Source organism: Chanodichthys erythropterus, chromosome 22 (assembly GCF_024489055.1).
Source record: "Chanodichthys erythropterus isolate Z2021 chromosome 22, ASM2448905v1, whole genome shotgun sequence".
In the NCBI taxonomy this organism is placed as follows: domain Eukaryota; kingdom Metazoa; phylum Chordata; class Actinopteri; order Cypriniformes; family Xenocyprididae; genus Chanodichthys; species Chanodichthys erythropterus.
The window spans coordinates 37,047,282-37,066,618 of NC_090242.1; the positions used below are offsets into that span (position 1 = coordinate 37,047,282).

A 19,337-nucleotide genomic window follows, 5' to 3' on the forward strand; every position below is an offset into this window, starting at 1 on the left:
GAATATCCGATGCTGTTTTTCAGAAATATGAAGCAAGTCCACATTTTTATTTCAAGAAACATCTGTACAATAAACATTATCGCAACAAATTTAAAAACAGTTTACAAAAAGTGAACAAGAATACAAACACAGATACACAAAAAAACCTTTAAATCTACAGGAAAAATAAGACTATGATTGAGTTTCAGTGTTGATTGAACATGTTCCTTTAGTTTCTGTACAGCAGCAGATGAATCTCACGCAGATCATGTTTCAGATTCTCCAGGGAAGTTCGGGTTAGTGAACGCTGGCTGTTAACAGATTGGAAAAAATGCTGAATAAATGCTGACATCAAACACGATGAGCACTTTTCTCTTATTCAGGTTTGGTCACTTTAGCTACAACAAGATGTCGTCAAAATCGATGTAACTTACCACATCAATATTCTTGTTTTCTTGTTTGAAGAAGCTGGCATTTCCTGGTCTTACACCCTTCACACTGAAGACGTAGTACATGATGGCCAGGATCAGCGCCGCGCACACAATCGCCCCGATAACTGCCCCGGCGATCACACCGCTGTCCGCTGCGCCACAAACCACACATTCACTTACAACAACACAAGGAGACAAATGAGTGTATTTAAAACAATTCGAGATATAAACTCACTGGGTGATGGGTCAGTTGGAATGACGATCCCGTTATCATCTGTCACATAATCTGAAAACAAGACAACATGGGATCAGGCTGGTCTAGATGGGGTTTTCAGTCCTGTCTCATCCCTGACAGCAACATAGTGTCTGCCCAGATCCGGCCCACACCTGGTCCGCATGTAATCCACATGTACCAGATCTGGGCCACACTGTGTTGCATAGGACTCTCTGAACTTTGTGTGGTTCCTCTCAAGGTTTTAGATATAGAGATGCCCATCAGATTTTGTGTGCACACACTATTACTTTTTAATGTACAAAGCGAATATTCGCATCGCGTTACTCATTGTAGATTACTTGCGGGATTACTTGTTTTTCAGGTCACTCGCACAAGTAAAAATATTGCGCAAAGAGTAGTGTCTTCACGATACAACGGTACAACTTCCTCGCTTACTTTTCTCCAAGCTATCTCCTTTTTTGTCCGGTCTCTCCTCCATTTTCTATACAACCGGACATGTCAAGAAGCTCTTTGCTGATTGGCTTGCGCAACAATGCCTCATACAAATATTAAATTTTTCAACTTGCGCAGAAGACGCGGTTGAGGCGAATATCGCGTCATTCGCTTCACCTGGCGCGAATTTGCATCTATTTGTGTCTTTGCATTGACTTTGTCTACTTGCACAAATAATTAAATTTGCTTTTGGTGTGCACACCGGAACTGAATGAACTGGAGTCAGACTGAATACTGATTGAGAGTCAGCAAACGGCGTGTGGATGATGTGACGTACATTGCCGGTGTCGGCACACGAAGCCTCTCTTTTGCACACAGCTGTTGTCGTTCCATGTGCCGTCATGATACATCTCAACGCAGTTCTCTTTGCCAAAGTCTCCATCATGAATGGCTTCATTGGGTTCTCCAGGAGCCCAGTTTGTGAAGCCCAGAGATGTCATATCCGTCCAGCCCCATCCAACTACAATCACAATCAAGAGCACATGATCAGCATATCTCTAACAGCTAATGCACGACGACAGACAGATAAACGGCTCTGTTGCGTACATGAACGATCTCTGGTCAGGCCGATCCAAACATAGTGGTACTTGGTGTAATTGATGTTCCGGATGAATTCCACCTCAGCTCGACTGTGAATCGAGGCTAATTCGCCCCCGTTCACCTCTTGGCAGAAGTGTCTCGCCTCTGGCCACGAGAAACCCACTTTTCCGTTATATGCGAAATAGCAGTGACGTCCGTATGACCACCAGCCTGGCAAACACTTCCCGTCGCCCGGAGCCGGCGTCGCTGGAGGCTTTTCTGCAGAGAAAATCCAGACACATATTTGAAATGGATATGAAAGGCTTTACGCTTGCCATCAGCTTTTCTCAGCTTTACCTTTAGTGATCTTGCAGATGTAAGGCTTGGCATCATCGCAGGCCGTGTCGTTCCAAGTGCCCTGGATGAAGTGTGAGGGCGCGTGCATGCTGACACAGCCTTCTCCCTTGTGATTGGTCGGTTCTCCTGGACCCCAGTGAGTGAAGAAGACGGGCCAACCATCGGACCATTTGTAGGAATCGCTGTCGGGCTGAAGAAGAAGTGCAACAGTTGAAATCTGCTCACCGTCTGTTTTGTAATGAGGTTATGTAGTTATCATCATCTAACCAGTCGGCGAAGTCCAATCCAGGCATCCGTCTTGCCCTCCTGCACGGCTCCGGATATGAAGGCCTGGTCGTAACTCATGTCCACACTGGCCAAGTTCCCACCCTCCTTCACACAGGCTTGCTGAGCTTCTTCCCAAGTCTTGGGCTCTGAAATCAACTTATAGCAGTTGCTGTACCAGGTGATGTATCCGGACGGACACGGCGAGCTCGTGGGTGGCGGGACGGGAATGCTGCTCGCTGCGGAAAACGGCAGGAGACACAAGCGTCAAGGGTTAGAGGAGATTTGGTAACTCTGTAAACTCCTTTCATGTGTTTCTCAGCCCTGATCCTGGAGCTGGAGTTTAGTCGACTAGTGTAGTAGATTTGAAAATGAAGATGTAAGTACATTTCTTCCTGGAGCAGACCCATCCTCGCTCGTGGTCACATTGCTCGTCGTTCCAGAGACCCGTGACCAGGTGATTATGGGAGATAGAAGTACAGTGTTCCTGAGAGAGAGACACCAGAGTTCAGCATAATCTTCACTTCTTTCTCCTGAAGAATACTAAAGTATCGGGCATTTATTACATCATAGTTCAGAACTGAACAGAACAGATTGACAATTCAGTTTCGAGGAACAGACCTCAATAAAGTAACTGAATTGAAAGTTAATTACAATTTAAGTAACTGTAACTTTTCCTAGCTGGAACATGAAAACCTAATCAAGACACATTTTGAAAGATTGGTTGATAAAGTTCTGTCAGTTTAAAAAAGGTATTAAAAGGGCTGAAAAGTCTTGTGGTTTTATAAGCCAGACAGGCAAACAGAGATGGAGAAATAAATTCCACTTCCTTGTCTTTTCAATTCAAATTCCAATTCAACATCTTGTAAGATTTGTCAAATTTGATTCATATTCCAACTCGTGAATTGAAAGAATCCAGTTGTTCAGTTTTGCACATCCTGGTTCCCCATATGGATCTACAACAAAACTGTCATTTCTCACCTGGCCATCGGCGTTGTTTGGCTCCTTATCGGCCCAGTTTGTGTATAAGACCGGACTGACTCCATCACTCCACGCAAACTTCCCTTCATGCAGCGTATCGGATAAACCAATCCAAACCGGCACAACCAGATCCTTTAGATAACTGGCCACAAAATCTGGAGAGAAATTTGAACATGAACTGGACTTGCGTTTCCTGAAGGTTTTGAGAAAGTTAGCACCAAGCTATCATAATAAACAGGAAAACTTAAAGCTCTTTTTACAAGTGAAATCATATCAACAAGAGATCATATACCGTAGATTATCATAAGATCTCATGAAGTACCGTTTTCGTTCTGATCATCGATGACGGCGAGATCTCCTCCCTGCTGTCGGCACCAGTCTCGCGCAGAAGTCCAGTTGGTCTTGATCTCAGTCTGATGGTGGTGGTTTCCTTTGAATATGTAGCATTTGTTGCGGAATTTCATCCATCCTAAGATGAAAAAAAATCACTGAACCATCACGAGATTATCCTGGACTGGAGCACTAGTGCTCATTAATCAACACTGACTAAATGCCGGTCCTTGATTCATGTGTGTTGCTTTATATCAGCTGTACCCTCTGGACAATTTCCGTCCCATGATGCCGTTGGAGGCGGAGGCGTGTGGTCATTTCCTGGATATTTCTTACACACATATCCTGCACTGGCACGACCACAGTTCGCATCGTTCCATGAACCTATTGAGAAAGCAAAACCATTCACGTTAAGCCTAAGAACATCATATGTGTTAAAATATGATAAATATACAGCTACACTCTAAAAAATGCTTGGGTTGAAAATGGACAAACCCAGCGGTTGGGTTCAATGTTTGCCCAACGTGCTGGGCAGTTTTTCAACCATTGCACTGAAACTCCATTTGGACTGTATTATTTCTCTTCTTGATCACGCTGTGGTTCTTGTACAGATTTCAGAAAAGGTACATTAAAGATACATTAGCATAAATGAATGTTTGTGCATGAGCGGCACCTGGATGTCTGTTCATCTGGACACACTGCTCTTCTCCGTTGGCATCATTAGGTTCTCCGGGACCCCAGTGCACGTACGTCACCGGAGACAGATCTGTCCATCTGCACAGAGAAAAAACTGACCGTCATGCCCAAGAATATGTAAAAGACACACCTGTGGAAGCACTAATAATACTCAAATGTTTAAGGCTTACAAATACTCTCCACCCGCAACCCCGAACATTCTCATGCCAATCCAGGCTGCTGCCACCTGACCGGTGCCCACCTGAAAACAACATCAAATCAGATCCACATCTCACTAATGTTTTGACAGATTTTACTCATTTTTAATGTCATTTGTGGAGAATTGCTGCTAACAAATGAAACTAATAGAGAGACAGAGAAGAAAACTCAGAATGGTTAGTGTAGTTGAGCATTATTGATCAAACATTCAAAAGCAACAGAAAACACTGGAGCCGTACCAGGCTGACCACGTAAGACTGCTCGGCTTCATCGGCGATAGACACCAGATGAGCTTTTTCTTCATAACATCTCACAAGGGCCATGTGAAAGTCCACGATATCTGTGTCATTATAGTAATAACAGATACCATTGTTCTTCCTCCAGCCTGGGTTCGATCCGCACTCTGGAGCTGAAAGAACATATAACAAATGCCTTTATTACAATACAGACCCACATGCACATGTTCTTTTTTTAAAGTAATAGCTTTGAATTTCCTAAAATATTTTCAAACATGAACTCCGACCACAGAAATGGAGCACACAAAGAGTTTCATTAGTCAAAAGAGCTTCCCGAGTTACCTGGAGCGGGGGACGGAGGCTCCGGTGGAACAATCGGCTTCTTTCCTTTAGCAATCATGCAGATCCAGTCCTGGTGGGCGTCACAATTCAGGTCGTTCCAATAGGACGTCCCATTGTCGGTGGTCACCATCTCCACACAGTTTTCTCGCCCATTGTGATTATTGGGTTCGCCGTGGCCCCAGTTTGTGTGACTGACAGGCGTCCCGTCGCTCCAGTGGTACCCTTAGAGAAGAACAGTCAGACACAGGTCAAACTCAGAATTATTTACCTGAGCTAATCACCAGGAAGCAAACTAACCTCCTTCCACCGGGTTGACGCTCAGTCCAATCCACTTGGTCTTTCCCTTCGAATAGCCGGTCAGGAAAACTTCTTCCTCGGGATTGTGGATGCTGACCAGATCGGCGCCGCGGGCCAGACAGTCATCTCTCGCCCCCTGCCAGCTCTTCTTCTGGGTGAAGTCCACTGTGAACAACTGCAGAATCACAAACACAAATAGATCAACAAGAAGACATTTAAAACACGGAACAATCAACACATTAAAGCCCAAAGTATAGTTCACTGTTTATGTGTACGTGAGGGTCAGTGTAAAGTGCACGTGAAGTGAATTTTGTCATCAGAATAGTACGTGCACCGTCTGATTTTTATAACTTTGTACGAGCATTAAATTTATTTTGCAGTAATTAGTTCATCCACAAGGTGGCAACCTTGCCCTGGGAGTGTCGATTCACAAGGTAATCAAAGAAAACCTGCATTAACAGAACAGACCGGAACACATGCAAGCTACAGCGACGATGGAGGTCTACATAAACGAGAGATTGTGTGAAGAGGTTAGAAAGTTTCCTCATTTGTACAACTCTATCATGCAAGAATACAAAGATGTTTACATGGGTAATAACTCATGGTGAGAGATTGCTCAAAACTGTGCATGCTTCGAACGCCTGTGTATGCATACGAGTGAAATGAAATATACTTTCCAAGGCTATGCATTCGATTGTGTACGCGTAAAAAAACTAAGTATACACAGGGCTTTATATGCACTAATGAAAACAGTTCATTCTGGGCATTCTGCGGTCAGCAGCTCTCTGAAACATCATGTGATGCGAATGGACATTTAATGGATTATATGAACTCCATTTAACACACCCACACTCTCTCACTAACCAGAGAACGTGGTTTCTGTTAATTGATAGACAATGACAACAAAGGCAGTGGAGGATCAATCTAACCAATTACTAACTGTAATTAGCATTGACAGACAGAATTGATCCAGACCATCACATCCAATTAATTAAGGGCTTGTAAAACAAGCAGTCCATATCTAGACTATTATAAAGCAGTTTCTTTAGCCCAATAATTAAAGGAAGGCCTTTGGATTTCAATTATACGCTTGGCCTGCTGTAAACTAAGATTTAATATCTTGCGTTTCTGAACTGCATTCTTTAGAAGACAAAACTTAATCACCCTGTAGCAGTTTCTGAAGTGAGGCTGTCCACCCCAGCCGCTCACACATCCCGTCACTGGCGGCAGAGTCGGAACTGGCGTCGGCGGAGTGATGCCGTTACGTGGAGCTTCACACACAAATGGAAATGATTCTTCACACTGTTTGTTATTCCAGAATCCTGCCAGCGGGGACGTCGTCATAGTGACACATGATCCAGCATGGTTATCTAGAGATGACAATGAAATCTGATTGGTTTATGAACGATGATGTCATTTTGTCTTAAACGTTAGGTGTAACGTATAGGAGAGAAAGGTTGAGTTGAATTACTCGGCTCGTTGCGGCCCCAGTTGGTGTAGGTTATTAAAGCATCGTTGTCCCAGTAATAGTCGACTCCCGCCACGCCACCTCTCGCCCGCAGCCCAATCCACCAGTCACCAGAGTATCGGCCCATCAGAGCTGTGAAATGAGCCTGTTCATACCTGCAGAAGGCAACAGAACCAGTTACAACAGCTTTACTAGAAGCAGTTTGTGACTGGAAGACACGCAGTGGATATGAATACACACTCACAGGTCCATGATATGCAGCAGAGTGCTGTTTCGACTCTCACAGAACGCTTTGGCTTCCTCGCGGCTTCTAGCAGCTTCTTCAAACCAATAGCACGAATATTCAAAGACATCCCAGCCCTGCAGAACAGACACATGATCAGCCGGACAGTTTCAGAGTCACAGCTGTGCCTCCATGAGAGCGCAGGACTGACCTGAGGACAGCCGTAGATGGTGGGCTGGACGGAGGGCAGAGGATAGTGACCTTTGGGCATTTTACAGATGTAGGTGTTCAACTCCGTGCAGGTGACGTCATTCCATCGGCCCGTCTAAGACGCAAAGCATTACGATGACATTCATGCTCCTGTGTTTAATTCTAGATGTCTGTTTGTCAGTAAATGGAGTGCAGTACCTCATGGTACATCTCCACACAGTCCTCATCGAAGCCCAGGTGGTTGTTGGGTTCTCCGGGAGCCCAGTGTGTGAACGTGACCTCATGATGATCTGACCACGAGAACAAACCCGAGAAGCCCAGATCATTCAGACCAATCCACACGTCACTGGTGGCTGTTTTACGGGACAAAGAGGAAATCAACGCAAACACACACTCACAGGTGACTACACTTGACTCTAGGGGTTGAAAGACTATTATGTGATGAAAGTTGAGTCGCCATCGACTAGTCACTGAACCTCGAGCTGAAACTCGAACACAGGTCGTTTTGTGCACAGCTCTGACATACGACAGTGCTGCCCACAAGGCTATTGTCCCACATAACATCTCATTTTTATCAGTTGTTTTGCCTTTGGGACGTTATATTTCTCACATATTTCTTTTCATTCTAAATCAGACACAGATGAAGTAGCACAGTACAGATTACATTTATATGAATGCATTAGTGAGAGAGTGATTGCCTGTGAATTTATTCTATCTGGCAGCGTCTCTTTACTAATACTGAAGCTGAGGAGGGTCTAGCTGTGATTTCAATCATAATCGGTGTGTTTATTTGTACCCTAATAAATACACATACCCAGGTACAGGTAGCTCTCCAGCCAGCTCTGCTCCGTCATGGACATGATCGACGTCAGATCTGCTCCCAGCTTCCTGCAGGCCGTCCGCGCATTATGCCACGTTTTCTTCTCTTCAAATGGCTTGTAGCAGAACTCTCCAAACTCGTACCAGTCTGGACCAGAACACCTCAACTCTGAAAGAGACACACCATTCAGAGCTTTGCAGTAGTGTGAATGATGTTGTGGTTAGTTAGAAGACTTTGTCTCACCTCCGTCAGTAAAGTGGTAGGACACAGAGTAGAGTCCATCGAACCTGAGACACACATACACAGCACATTTCACTCTATATCCGACTCGTCCACAGGTATTCCAGAGAAGACTGAAGACACTTACTGTCTGGAGACGATGCCGTTCTTGGTGGATCCGCTGTAGAAGCTCTGACCGTCAGCTTTGAGCAGAGTACAGTCTCCTCCGATGTCATTCAGAACCACCCCGGCGTGGATCGCAGCCGCACAGATATTAGAGTCCTGAATCATGAGAAAATGCTCAACTGAAGCGTTTGGTTCACTTACACTAGAATCGAGGGGTCAGGTTATAATTTATTATACTCATACCCCGCGATACATATCTGTCCCGTACACAGAATACGCCTCCCTGGCACAACCCGCAGGGCAGTGAACCCTGAAACCAACAAGAACACAAAGAGAAATGCTTTTGAATGCAGTGTTGGAGGTAACGCATTACAAATAATTTGAGTTATGTAATCACATTACTTTTTTCAAGTAACTAGTAAAGTAACGCATTACTTTTAAATTTATAACAAAAAGTTACTTTTTCAAATAAGTAACACAAGTTACTTTGTTTTCCCATGTATTGACTGACAGGAGCCCCATGTTGAGAGAATCGTAAGTGCAGAGGCGTTGTGTGTGAACATGATGGTTACTGTAGTTCTTGACTAAATGTGAGCACTAACTTTCTCCAACACTGTTTAAATGTGATTCAAAGTAAAACTTAAATCTATAAGTTATTCTACATCATGCACTATAAAGGATTTAGATGAGTGGTTGTGACTCCACAGCACTGCATGTCCAGCGTTGGGATTATCGCTCTACTAACAAGCTGATTATTTAAATCAGGTGTTTTCAGTAATGGTATTTCAGACATTCAGAGACTCAATAATTACGTCATTCTGTCTATGGAGTGGTCCAGGTTGGGTTTTGCACTGCAAGAAACAGCATCTGAAGAAACAGCAACAACCCAAAAAAGAGGAAAAAGATTGTTTATAGTTATATTTCAGTTTAAAAGAGCCACAACAACAAATTCATCTTAGGAATCAAGCTTCTGTTGAACTCACAGTCCGGTGTGCAGCCCAGAATGTCCAGACGCAATCCCACTTGACCATTCCACTGCAGCGGCAGAACCCGGACGTACTGTGCGGAGATCGGCGTCCCCAATAAGCGCGTCTCTGGAGTCGCCTTGTCCACAGAACCCGGATACTCCTGTGACAGAATCACCATCAGCATCGCATGAACTCATCATGTCTGATCTTTGCAGATAGATGCGTAGATGCTCCTCAGAACAACTATGAGCATGTGTGTTTTTACCCCTCCGTCACTGCTGTAGTCATTCCAGCTCAGGCCATCTGTGCTGGTCTGGATCTTAAACTTAGTAACCCAGTGCTCTGTTGACGGGCAGCCCTGAATGACGACCCCGGTGATCTTCTTCAGCTGTCCCACATTCACCTGAATCCAGGAGTTTGCTGAAACACACAGTGTGAGTTGGAACGTCAGGGAGGAGATGTGAAGGACTTATATCTAAAACCTTACTATGGGTGATTCAGGAGACAGACCGTAAGCAGAGGGCATCCAGCACGAGTTCCCATTCAGGCGACCTTTATCCGGACCATTTCCACTGAGAGATGATGATGCCGAGAGCATTGAATTAGTGACGTTTCCATCCTCCACACCCAAGCCTCTCAAACACACTGGAAACACACAGATCATCTACTGCAACATTCACTACTGCATTAGAAGTTCTTCTTCCTCTCAAGGTTTTTCTCCCTCTTCAACTAAACCTCTTTTTAACTGGGATGATGTTCAGACAATGACTTCAAGCATTTACAACATTTCTTTCATTCATATTCAGGTCCTCTCTCACCATTCTGCTCGCAGCTGAAAACCACCTCCAGGTATTTAGAGACGGTCGGGCAGGGGTCAGTCTCAGCGTGTGCGAACAGGAAACAGAACTCTCTGTTATCGCAGTTTTTCCTGGCCAAAGCCAGCGTTCCCTCAACAGTGCACACACCTGAAAGATCATCAGTACGTCAGAAATCCTGTACGAACAGTTGAAACCTACTCATTTACACTCTTAGTGCTGTGAGTTACCAGAGGCTCCTTCTCCATATGGGCAGATCTTGTCACTGCGGCGTCCGTAAAAAGCTGACTGGATGTTGATGACGCTGTTCTGGGAGCAGTGAAGGACCAAGCTAGAGTCCTGACAGGCGTATGTGGTGTAGAAACCTAGAGAAGAAGACAAGCAGAAACTCAGAAAGGCTCTAGAGTTGCACGTCGCATAATAAACAGAAGCCAAACGTACCGTCATGTGGCGGAGGAGGCTCAGGTGTGTTCCCTGAAAAGAGAGAAGACATGTTTTCTAAACACTATCAATACTTCATTACATCTCATTTCTGTAGGTATGAACGGGGCAGCATAACGCACCACGACGCTTGCAGATATATCCTCTCTTATTCTCACAGTTATCGTCATTCCACGCTCCAGAGTTGATCAGAATGGACAGGCAGTCTTCACCGTAATAATCATCAGGGTTTCCTTTAACAGTCAATTAAACGTGCAGATTTTCTTCTCCATTTAACTTGAAATTGAATAAATGAAAAAAAAAGTTTGGGTGCTTCATCATCTCATCGTAAAGCATCACCTGCAGCCCAGTTTATGTAGCGGAAGGGAGAACCATCTGTCCACGTCCAGCCGCCCTCGGTGATGGAGTCATGAGCTCCCATCCACAGGGAAACTCCTGTGGGAACCGTCTGGATCTGAGCTGAGATAAGTGAATGTCAGAAATGAGCGTAAAAGGATCTGGAAAAGTCCATTCAGAAACTCCAAATGTAACTGGCATGCCTGTGTTCAAAACTAACCTTGGATGAAGCCCTGTTCAAACGGCTCGGTGATGCTGATCAGATCTCCACCCTGATTCACACAATCTGCACGGGCGTCAGCCCACTTTCTCATGGACAGAGTCGTAAACAGGTAACAGTAATCATTGAACGGGTCGGCGACCCAGGAGCCGCACTTCTCATTCCAGCCTGACAGAAGCAGTAAAGGAAATAAGAAGTTCTAGAGTGGAATAATTGGACACTTAGGGGTCATTTACTTGACTTCATTTTCAACTAAAAACGTGAAACTTTTTATGCGTTTTGGCCATTCATTTACCCAATAATGGCGTTCTGGGGGCCTGAAAGCTCAAACTTTTGAAAACGGGTTTCAAAGTGAAGTTTACTGTTGTTGTCTCTATGTAAACTACAAAAATGCACATTTGTGAAAATGGTAATGTCGTGCACATGAGTATACGTGTTCAGTCTGCAGGCGCATGGTTTTTCTTTACAAAGTGACATCGCCATCTACTGGCCTGGCAGCAGAATACAGCATTTTTTTATTCGTTTTTATTCGGATCCATGTGAATGAGGATCATTTTGATAATGGCGATTGTCCTTACGTGAAAAATGCAAAGGAAAAAGTTTTCCGTTTTCAGTATAAATGTACCCTTCAGAGACAGAAATGTACCATAAGTAAATCTGAAACAAACGTGAATGTGAGTATGTCTCAGTGTTTGCTGTGTGTCTGGAGCAACATTAACTTAAACTGAGGATCATGTTTTCCAGCGGGATCAGACATCATCTAAAGAGCATTTTGAGCTTCAATGGAAGAAGGAAATCTTACGGTCTGTACACATGATTTTTGATTAATCTTTCCTAGTGTTATTAGATTTACATTTTTCTGGATTTCTAAAATCCTAAAGATGAATGTGCATATATTAAGGGTTAACATTTTCAGGATGTGTATACATTTATGTATAATCTGTACCTGGACCAGTTGTTGGGGGAGCGGGTGGCCCTTGACCTTTTGCTGAAAAATAATTAATAATAAAATAAATCAATATTTCCGAATCACAACTTCATGGACCTGAATGGATTTAAAGAACATGATGGCTATAAAGTAGATTAACGAAAGGCTAGTGTAACTCACTAAAACAGTGCATTGAACAATATGTGTAAACAATAAAATCAAACAGGAAAAGCTCCCACCTTTCTGGCAAATGAAAGGGTAAGTGGCTGTGCAGGGCAGGTCGTTGATTTTCCCTGTATCATGGTGCTCAGTCCCTCGGATGTGAACACAGTCTTCATTATTCTGCCAGTTGTCAGGCTGGTTCGTCTCCCACGGCAGGAAGTCCTTCAGAGAAACACATACACTCAAAATAAAGCTGATCCAGAATCATTGCTTGTTCTACAGGGTGAGGATTGAACTCGAAATAGTTTCTCAGCATTTCTCAGGTTTGCACCAGAAGCTTTCTCACTTTGTGCAGTCGGATATATCGGTTCATTTGAAGAAGTTTAAGGTCTGATAACTTACAGCTTGAGTTCCATCGGTCCACACAAACGTTCCCTCTCTGTCGATGTCATTGAGACCCACCCAGGAAGATCTGCTCATGTGAGCTGTGAGAAACAAAACGTTATTATTACGGTGAGCTTTTGTGAGCAAAATGATCCCGGAGTAAAACTCTTTGTTGGAGAATCTCTAGGATAGAGGTCATTCAGTCTATCGTCGCACCTGTCAGAAAACTGATTGTCTCCTGGTCGTGGATGCTGACCAGGTGTCCATTTTGAGCCACACAGTAACTTTCTGCGTCCTGCCAGGTCTTGACTGATTCGGACTCAAAGTGATAGCAGTGTTCACCGAAGAGCAGATAGCCTTCATCACAGTGTGAATCTGCAGAAAAACATTCATTGAACCTCCAGCTTCACATGTATAAAAGTAAAAACACAACACTGACACTAATTCAACTGTTATGCTAATTGAACTGCTTTCACATTCAATGCAAAAAAAAAAAGAAAAGAAAAAGCAGCCAGTCTGAAAACGATGTTTGCAGTGGTTCCCAAACCTGTCCAGGACAGGTTTGGGAACCACTGCTCTATTGTGTGGTGTCATCACGATTATTTAAAGGGGACCTATGACGCCCCTTTCACAAGATGTAATATCAGTCTCTGGTGTCTCCAGAATGTGTCTGTGAAGTTTCAGCTCAAAATCCCCCACAGATCATTTATTATAGCTTGTCAAATTTGCCCCTATTTGGGTGTGAGCAAAAACACAGCATTTTTGTGTGTGTCCCTTTAAATGCAAATGAGCTGCTGCTCCAGAAGAGGGCGGAGCTTTAACAGCTCAACAACAACAAAGCTGGAGAATCTCACGCAGCCAAAATGAGGAAAGTGTTCAGTCTTACATTGTTCAAACCAGAGTCGACACTGATGGAGAGACTCAGGAAGAAGTTACAAATTTTAGAATGAAACTGGACGTTTCTGAATGGTTAGTGGATAAATTTATGTAGTTCCTGTGGAGTTGATTTAACTCATCCACTAGCACGAGGGTAGGCAAGTTCGGTCCTAGAGAGCGAACCTAGAGTCCTAGAGTCCTAGAGTTCGGTCCTGCAGAGTTAGCTCCAACCCTGAAAAAAAACCTTCAGCTGCCTTAGTAATCCTGAAGAGCATGATTAGCTTTTTCAGGTGTGTTTGATTAAGGTTGGAGCTAAACTCAGCAGGACAGCGGCTCTCTAGGACCGAACTTGCCTACCCCTTGCCTAGCATGTGCCGTCATGTTCATCTTTTGTGCAAACCAGCATTGAATTGACTCTTGTTTGTGAAGCATTCCAGTGTAAAATGATGGCATGGCAAACAATCTTTTTTTAAGGACTGTGATTGAAAAAAAAGTCACGTTTGATCTTGTCTCGCAGTGATATCATTCCTGAAATCAACAGGTGTATGGTCTCACAATCTGGTCGAATCATCTAGTGTGTGGATTATAATGCTAAAAATTGGTTGAAACTGTCATTATGTCTGCGGTCTCCCACAGTTTTAAAATTGGTTGAGTTTTGAAAATCGTCTAGTGTGTGTTATTTGAAAACTACAGGTCTGTGTGTTGGAGCAGGGCTGGAACTAAACTCTGCAGGCCCTCCAGGAACTGAGTTTTAAAGCCAAACACCAGCCAGTACATTCAGTGTGGGACTTCACCTGGAGCTGACGTGGGCTTCACATTCTGTCCTCCTGGCATCTTGCAGATGTATCCAAGATTTTTAAAGCAGTTGGTACTTTCCCACTTTCCAGCATAATTTCCTAATACAAGAAAGAAAAACAGATTCAGCTCAAAATCTTTTGAAGCTAATACTGTGACATTGAGTGTCTTCCCGACAACCAATAATCTTACCGGTGTAAATCTGGCCACAGTCCCACTGGTTTGCTGTATTCTGAGGGAAATTTGGGCTCCAGTTCGAAAACTCAACTGCAGTTTTGTCCACCCACCTAAACGTCCCATCTTGGTCCTTATCTGATGGTGTTATGAATCAGAAAGACAGCACCAAGATTGTTCACGTGCAGATAACTGATGCAGATCATAGTACTTCTGATCAGAGACCATCTTTATTGTCTTCAAGGACAGATGTTTGGCTAAAATAGTCATTCTGAAACCCCAGGGGGGACAGTAAAAACTTGAACTGAAGTCTTTCTCCAGTGGGAGCTGATAGTGTTTAGGGTAAAATCCTCTATTGTATGCATCACTCACCTGAAATGCCAATCCACAGATCAGGTATATCCACCTGGTGAAAATCAGGCAACTGTGCATTAATGAAGAACTGCTCCGCTTCACTAGAGATGAAAACAAACAATGTATGTGAGCCTTTACAATCCAAACGAATCTCCCTTAAACTTCAGTCAGTATTCTCACTTTTTGATGGTCAGGAGGTTTGCGCCCATGTCAAAGCACTTGGTCTGAGCCAGATACCAGCTGGTCAAGAGATTCTGGTTACTGACCAACCAGTAACAGCTTCCTGAGAAACTCAACCATCCAGAAGGACAAATGGCTGGAGTGACAGAAACATAAGAGCATATCAGTGATCCCAAAAGAGTTTGAGGCACATTTATAATGACTAAATTAATTTGTAACATCAATAACAGAATCATGCGAAATTCTTTATCTCTGGATCTTACTATTCAAAGCTCTCTTGCACATGTAAGGTCGCTCATGACGGCAGACGTGTGTTCTCCATTTCCCATAATCCTCTGTTGCTTCTTTTATCATAGCAGTGCACACGCCGTTGGCTTTGTCACTAGATCCAACAGTGACAGTTTCAGTTATCATCACACAGGTCGACACTGAAACACTTTATTTCATTATAGACTCTTCAGACGGTGAGAAACACACTGATAAAACTAACTAGTTTAACAGTTTTCTTACGTGAGATCAGGTTGTCCCTCCGGCCAGTTTACGTATGTGGAAGTACTTGCATCAGACCAGGTAAAAGTCGTGGCATTTGGTTGAATTTGACAGGATAAAGCTGTGCATTTCTGTGAAAAGAAGGGAGGTGATTGCAGAAAACACATGCGACAGAAACATGACGCGATTTGAGCTCTGAGTATTCTACATGTGTAGTCTTTCCCTGGCAGTCTATTTTTTAAGAGATAAAATACTAATAAAAAGTAAAGTTTGTTGTTTATCAACCAATTATACAACAAATTTCATGATGCTTGAGCGGTCCAGTGAAGATCTAACTGATGATTCTCACCATTGTGGAAAACCCGATCCAGAGGTCAAAGGCGGACGCGTCCAGACGGCTGGTGACGTACTGCTCCTCCTCAGAAGATGTGATGGACACCAAGTCTCCGCCCTCTCTGACACAGTCGCTGCGAGCCGCCGCCCAGCTCTTCCGAGTGCCCGCCCTTCGCTTGTAGCAGTTTGAGCCGAAGGGCTGCCAGCCGTTCTCCGTGTCACAGAGCGGAGTAGGGTTAGCTGGAGAAAGACAGAGGAAAACATGTCGCACACATATAAACTCTCTCTGTATGTTAAAGTGACATGTGAAGGCCAAGTATGGTAACCCATGCACTTCCTCTGCACTTGGAGTAGTAATGAATAGTGAACACACCCAGGTCTGGTGTCTTGCTCTAGGGCACCTCAGTCATTTCCTGCCAGCAACCTTCGGGTTACCGGTCTGACTCTCTAACCTTATGCATCATACGTACGGTTTAGTCGTTTACAGATATACTGGCGTCTGGCTGTGCAGGTTTCATCATTCCATCTGCCGTCACTGGCGCCCTGAACCTGCCCACAATCCTCATTATCTCCCCAGTTGTCCGGCTGACCCTCCTTCCAATACCTGCAATTCACACAAGTGTTTTTCTGTCATGGGGATGTGAATTCTTCAATCCCAAACTCCTTACACAGAACTTCAGATAATATACTATAGATAGGCCTGTTACTGCAAAGATATTTGAGGGATCATTTTAGTGATCAGTGTGGGAAACTTCTGCATCTATTTCTCAAAATAGAAACCATGCGTTCCTGCAAAACTCTGAAGACTGTCAGCAGCTTCTTTTCAATTTCAAAATGCAGAGCTACACAATGAAGAAATCGGTTGTGAGAGTGAATGTCTGACTTACGACAGGTAGGGGTAGAAAACACTCCCATCGCTCCATTCCCAGTTTCCCTCTGACGCCACGTCATTCAGTCCGATCCAGAAGATGGAGGTTCCGATCTGCGTCCGGACCCACGTCTGAACAGAACAGAAGGGTGACGTCTCGAATGCATTTGTTAATGTCGTCTGTATCTCATTGTTACTGCTGTGTGTGTCTCACCCGCTCGTGGATGTCCTTGATGCTCATCAGATTACTTCCCTTGCTGACACAGTCCTCCAGCGCGTCGTGCCACGTCTTCATGTCCGAGGAGAAGAAGTAACATCTCTCCTCGTATGGCCGCCAGCCCTCCTCACACTGACTGAAGCCTTGGAGAAAACAGTGTGTTAATCAGAAACATCATGAAGACAATCATGAAAAAGAGACTGAACTTGGGTAATAACTTCACTGAACAGTTCCTCTAAGGCAAATTGTCAGGGTTAGGGTTAAATTTCTGCTTGCAAATAATAATGGTCAAATTTTCCATCATAAAAAGTCCCATGACTAAGATGTTGAAACCTGAGTGTCACTGCTAATGTTTTACTGAAATGGTCAATATGTAAGTGTCATAATCACATGATTCAAATCAACTGTAGAAAAGAGTCATCATTTATTGTACTGTGAATTGTACAAAGTCAGATGACCCTGAAGAAGAAAAAAAAGAGCAGTAAAGACATGGAGCACAAATATGGGGCAATTTTATTTCACATGATTTTTTACAACTACCAGCATTATTTCATGCTACTTTTTTTCATTTGTTAAATTATTATTTAAAGTTTATTGGTAAATGTTTTTTTTTAGGGTTTTAAAAAGTAAGGCTAAAACATCTAAAATACTTGGTTTGATGATCAACATTGTCAGAAGTTGGATAACATATGAAATTAAGAGCAAAAGTATACATTTTGAAAAGATTTGGACATCTTTAAAATTAAATGTGGAATGCATATTTTAATTACATTCTTGTATAATTCTGCCTCCCTTTTAACATACTTATTACTATTAATATTATTATTATTATTATTTCCTTTTTTAATTTACTTATTTAATATTATTAATTGATGTTTATATAATACTATTTTAATTACTTATTAGGAATTAGGTGCCATTATAAGATTTAGAAATGATTATGCGAATGTCTAATTTTTTATTTGTGTGTGTGTATATTTCTTGTTTTTTTTTCTATATGTAAAAGTGTTTAATTATGTATGTATTGGCTATGTCTAATTATTATTTATTTTATTTATTTTTTTGTGTGTGTGTTAGTGATGGGTATTATCACGAAAGAAAAATAAAAAGTGAAAGGAAGAGAAAGTAGAATGAAAAATGAGGAATAACTATTGGTAAAAAAATATGTCTTTAAAGGAGATGTTTAGTGGTATAATTGTATTAAATATGCTTGAATTGAAAGACATAATAAAGTATATATATATAAAGCACCTGTTTCAACTTACCTTTTACTGAAAACTGAATTTTTTTCAGACCATATTTTGAACCCTATTCATGGAAAGAGCTGCATGCAGATTCATCTCATGTTAATTGTTTGTTTTGTTATAGGGTTTAGCCATAAAAACTAGTGGAAATATTTTGCAGATGTTCTTACATCTTCTGAACACTGAATTACAGAGCAGTTGATTCTGAATGATACTGACACAGAGACTCAGTCATGATTAACAAAGAATGAAGCTTTTGCCATCCCACAAATTGGTTATTCTATTAAATTTACTACTTACCAGAATGGATGAGTCCACCGAGGATGAAGACAAACAAAAACATTCTAGTTAGGAATCTGTTTAAATTTAAGTATTATTATCCTCTCATTCTCTGTATGTCCACACGCCTGTTCTCTGGACGTCTGCACATCATCACACACTGAAGGTTCTTTTCACCTTCATCAGAGTCCAAAGATTAAACTGTAAAACATACATGGTCATCTGATGCCGCATGTTAAAGTCCAACATATTCATTTGACATCAAACTCAAAAACACATGACATGTCGTTATCTTCTATATCTTATGTCTTCCTTTAACACTAAACAGCTAAATAAATTTACTGGGCCAAAGTGAAGAGGATAAAAGGATTTAATTTTCCATTTACAAAAGCATGTTTTGAATAAAACATACTGAATTTCTACCAAAACATTTCAGTCTGCACGTCTTATATCAATGTATTTAAAAAGATGTATTTTTGAGGTCAAAAGTGGTCATTTAGAGAGAGAAGGAGATTTAACTCTGGCTTTCCGTCTTGATGGCTCTGGTCAGTAAACGGATGGTCTGAGAGCATCACATGATGCAGCTGGAACTGAGCATCAGCATGTTTGTGATATCAGATATTTGTTTTAACACAGACACTCCGTTGAAATAAGCGGAGAGGAACCCTAACCCAAAGGTGACCCACTGTCCATGTCAGAACTGAAGAAATCTAGTGTCTGAGAATCTAACCTCTATAGGACTGACCATCATCCTCAGCTGGACCTGGAGAAACATCTCAACAAAACTGTTAAATTGTTGAAATTGTTAATTGCAGTTTTATTGTTTTTACGAGCACTAATGGAGGAAAACA

The 19,337-nt window shown here is 42.6% G+C and overlaps 1 protein-coding gene across 1 annotated transcript; it reads right to left on the reverse strand.

Moving 5' to 3' along the window:
• Window positions 1-47: 47 nt before the first annotated feature.
• LOC137013177 (C-type mannose receptor 2-like) lies at window positions 48-18,633 on the reverse strand. The gene is made up of 50 exons (XM_067376816.1): window positions 18,508-18,633; window positions 16,961-17,106; window positions 16,766-16,878; window positions 16,349-16,482; window positions 15,895-16,118; window positions 15,567-15,676; window positions 15,320-15,438; window positions 15,057-15,192; window positions 14,895-14,977; window positions 14,541-14,660; window positions 14,348-14,449; window positions 12,894-13,052; window positions 12,696-12,778; window positions 12,371-12,515; window positions 12,150-12,191; window positions 11,204-11,371; window positions 10,987-11,106; window positions 10,770-10,880; window positions 10,648-10,680; window positions 10,437-10,571; window positions 10,210-10,356; window positions 9,902-10,036; window positions 9,657-9,811; window positions 9,407-9,551; window positions 9,236-9,290; window positions 8,667-8,733; window positions 8,446-8,579; window positions 8,322-8,365; window positions 8,073-8,246; window positions 7,457-7,611; window positions 7,260-7,373; window positions 7,070-7,185; window positions 6,829-6,980; window positions 6,522-6,727; window positions 5,358-5,532; window positions 5,061-5,282; window positions 4,722-4,891; window positions 4,455-4,525; window positions 4,262-4,362; window positions 3,853-3,972; window positions 3,581-3,727; window positions 3,259-3,413; window positions 2,665-2,764; window positions 2,281-2,516; window positions 2,014-2,203; window positions 1,684-1,935; window positions 1,415-1,597; window positions 646-696; window positions 414-562; window positions 48-290 (listed from the first exon to the last, which is right to left on the reverse strand). Exons 1-50 carry the CDS (start codon window positions 18,548-18,550, stop codon window positions 246-248), a joined length of 6,492 nt encoding a protein of 2,163 aa, XP_067232917.1. The 5' UTR covers window positions 18,551-18,633; the 3' UTR covers window positions 48-245.
• Between the last annotated feature and the right edge of the window lie 704 nt (window positions 18,634-19,337).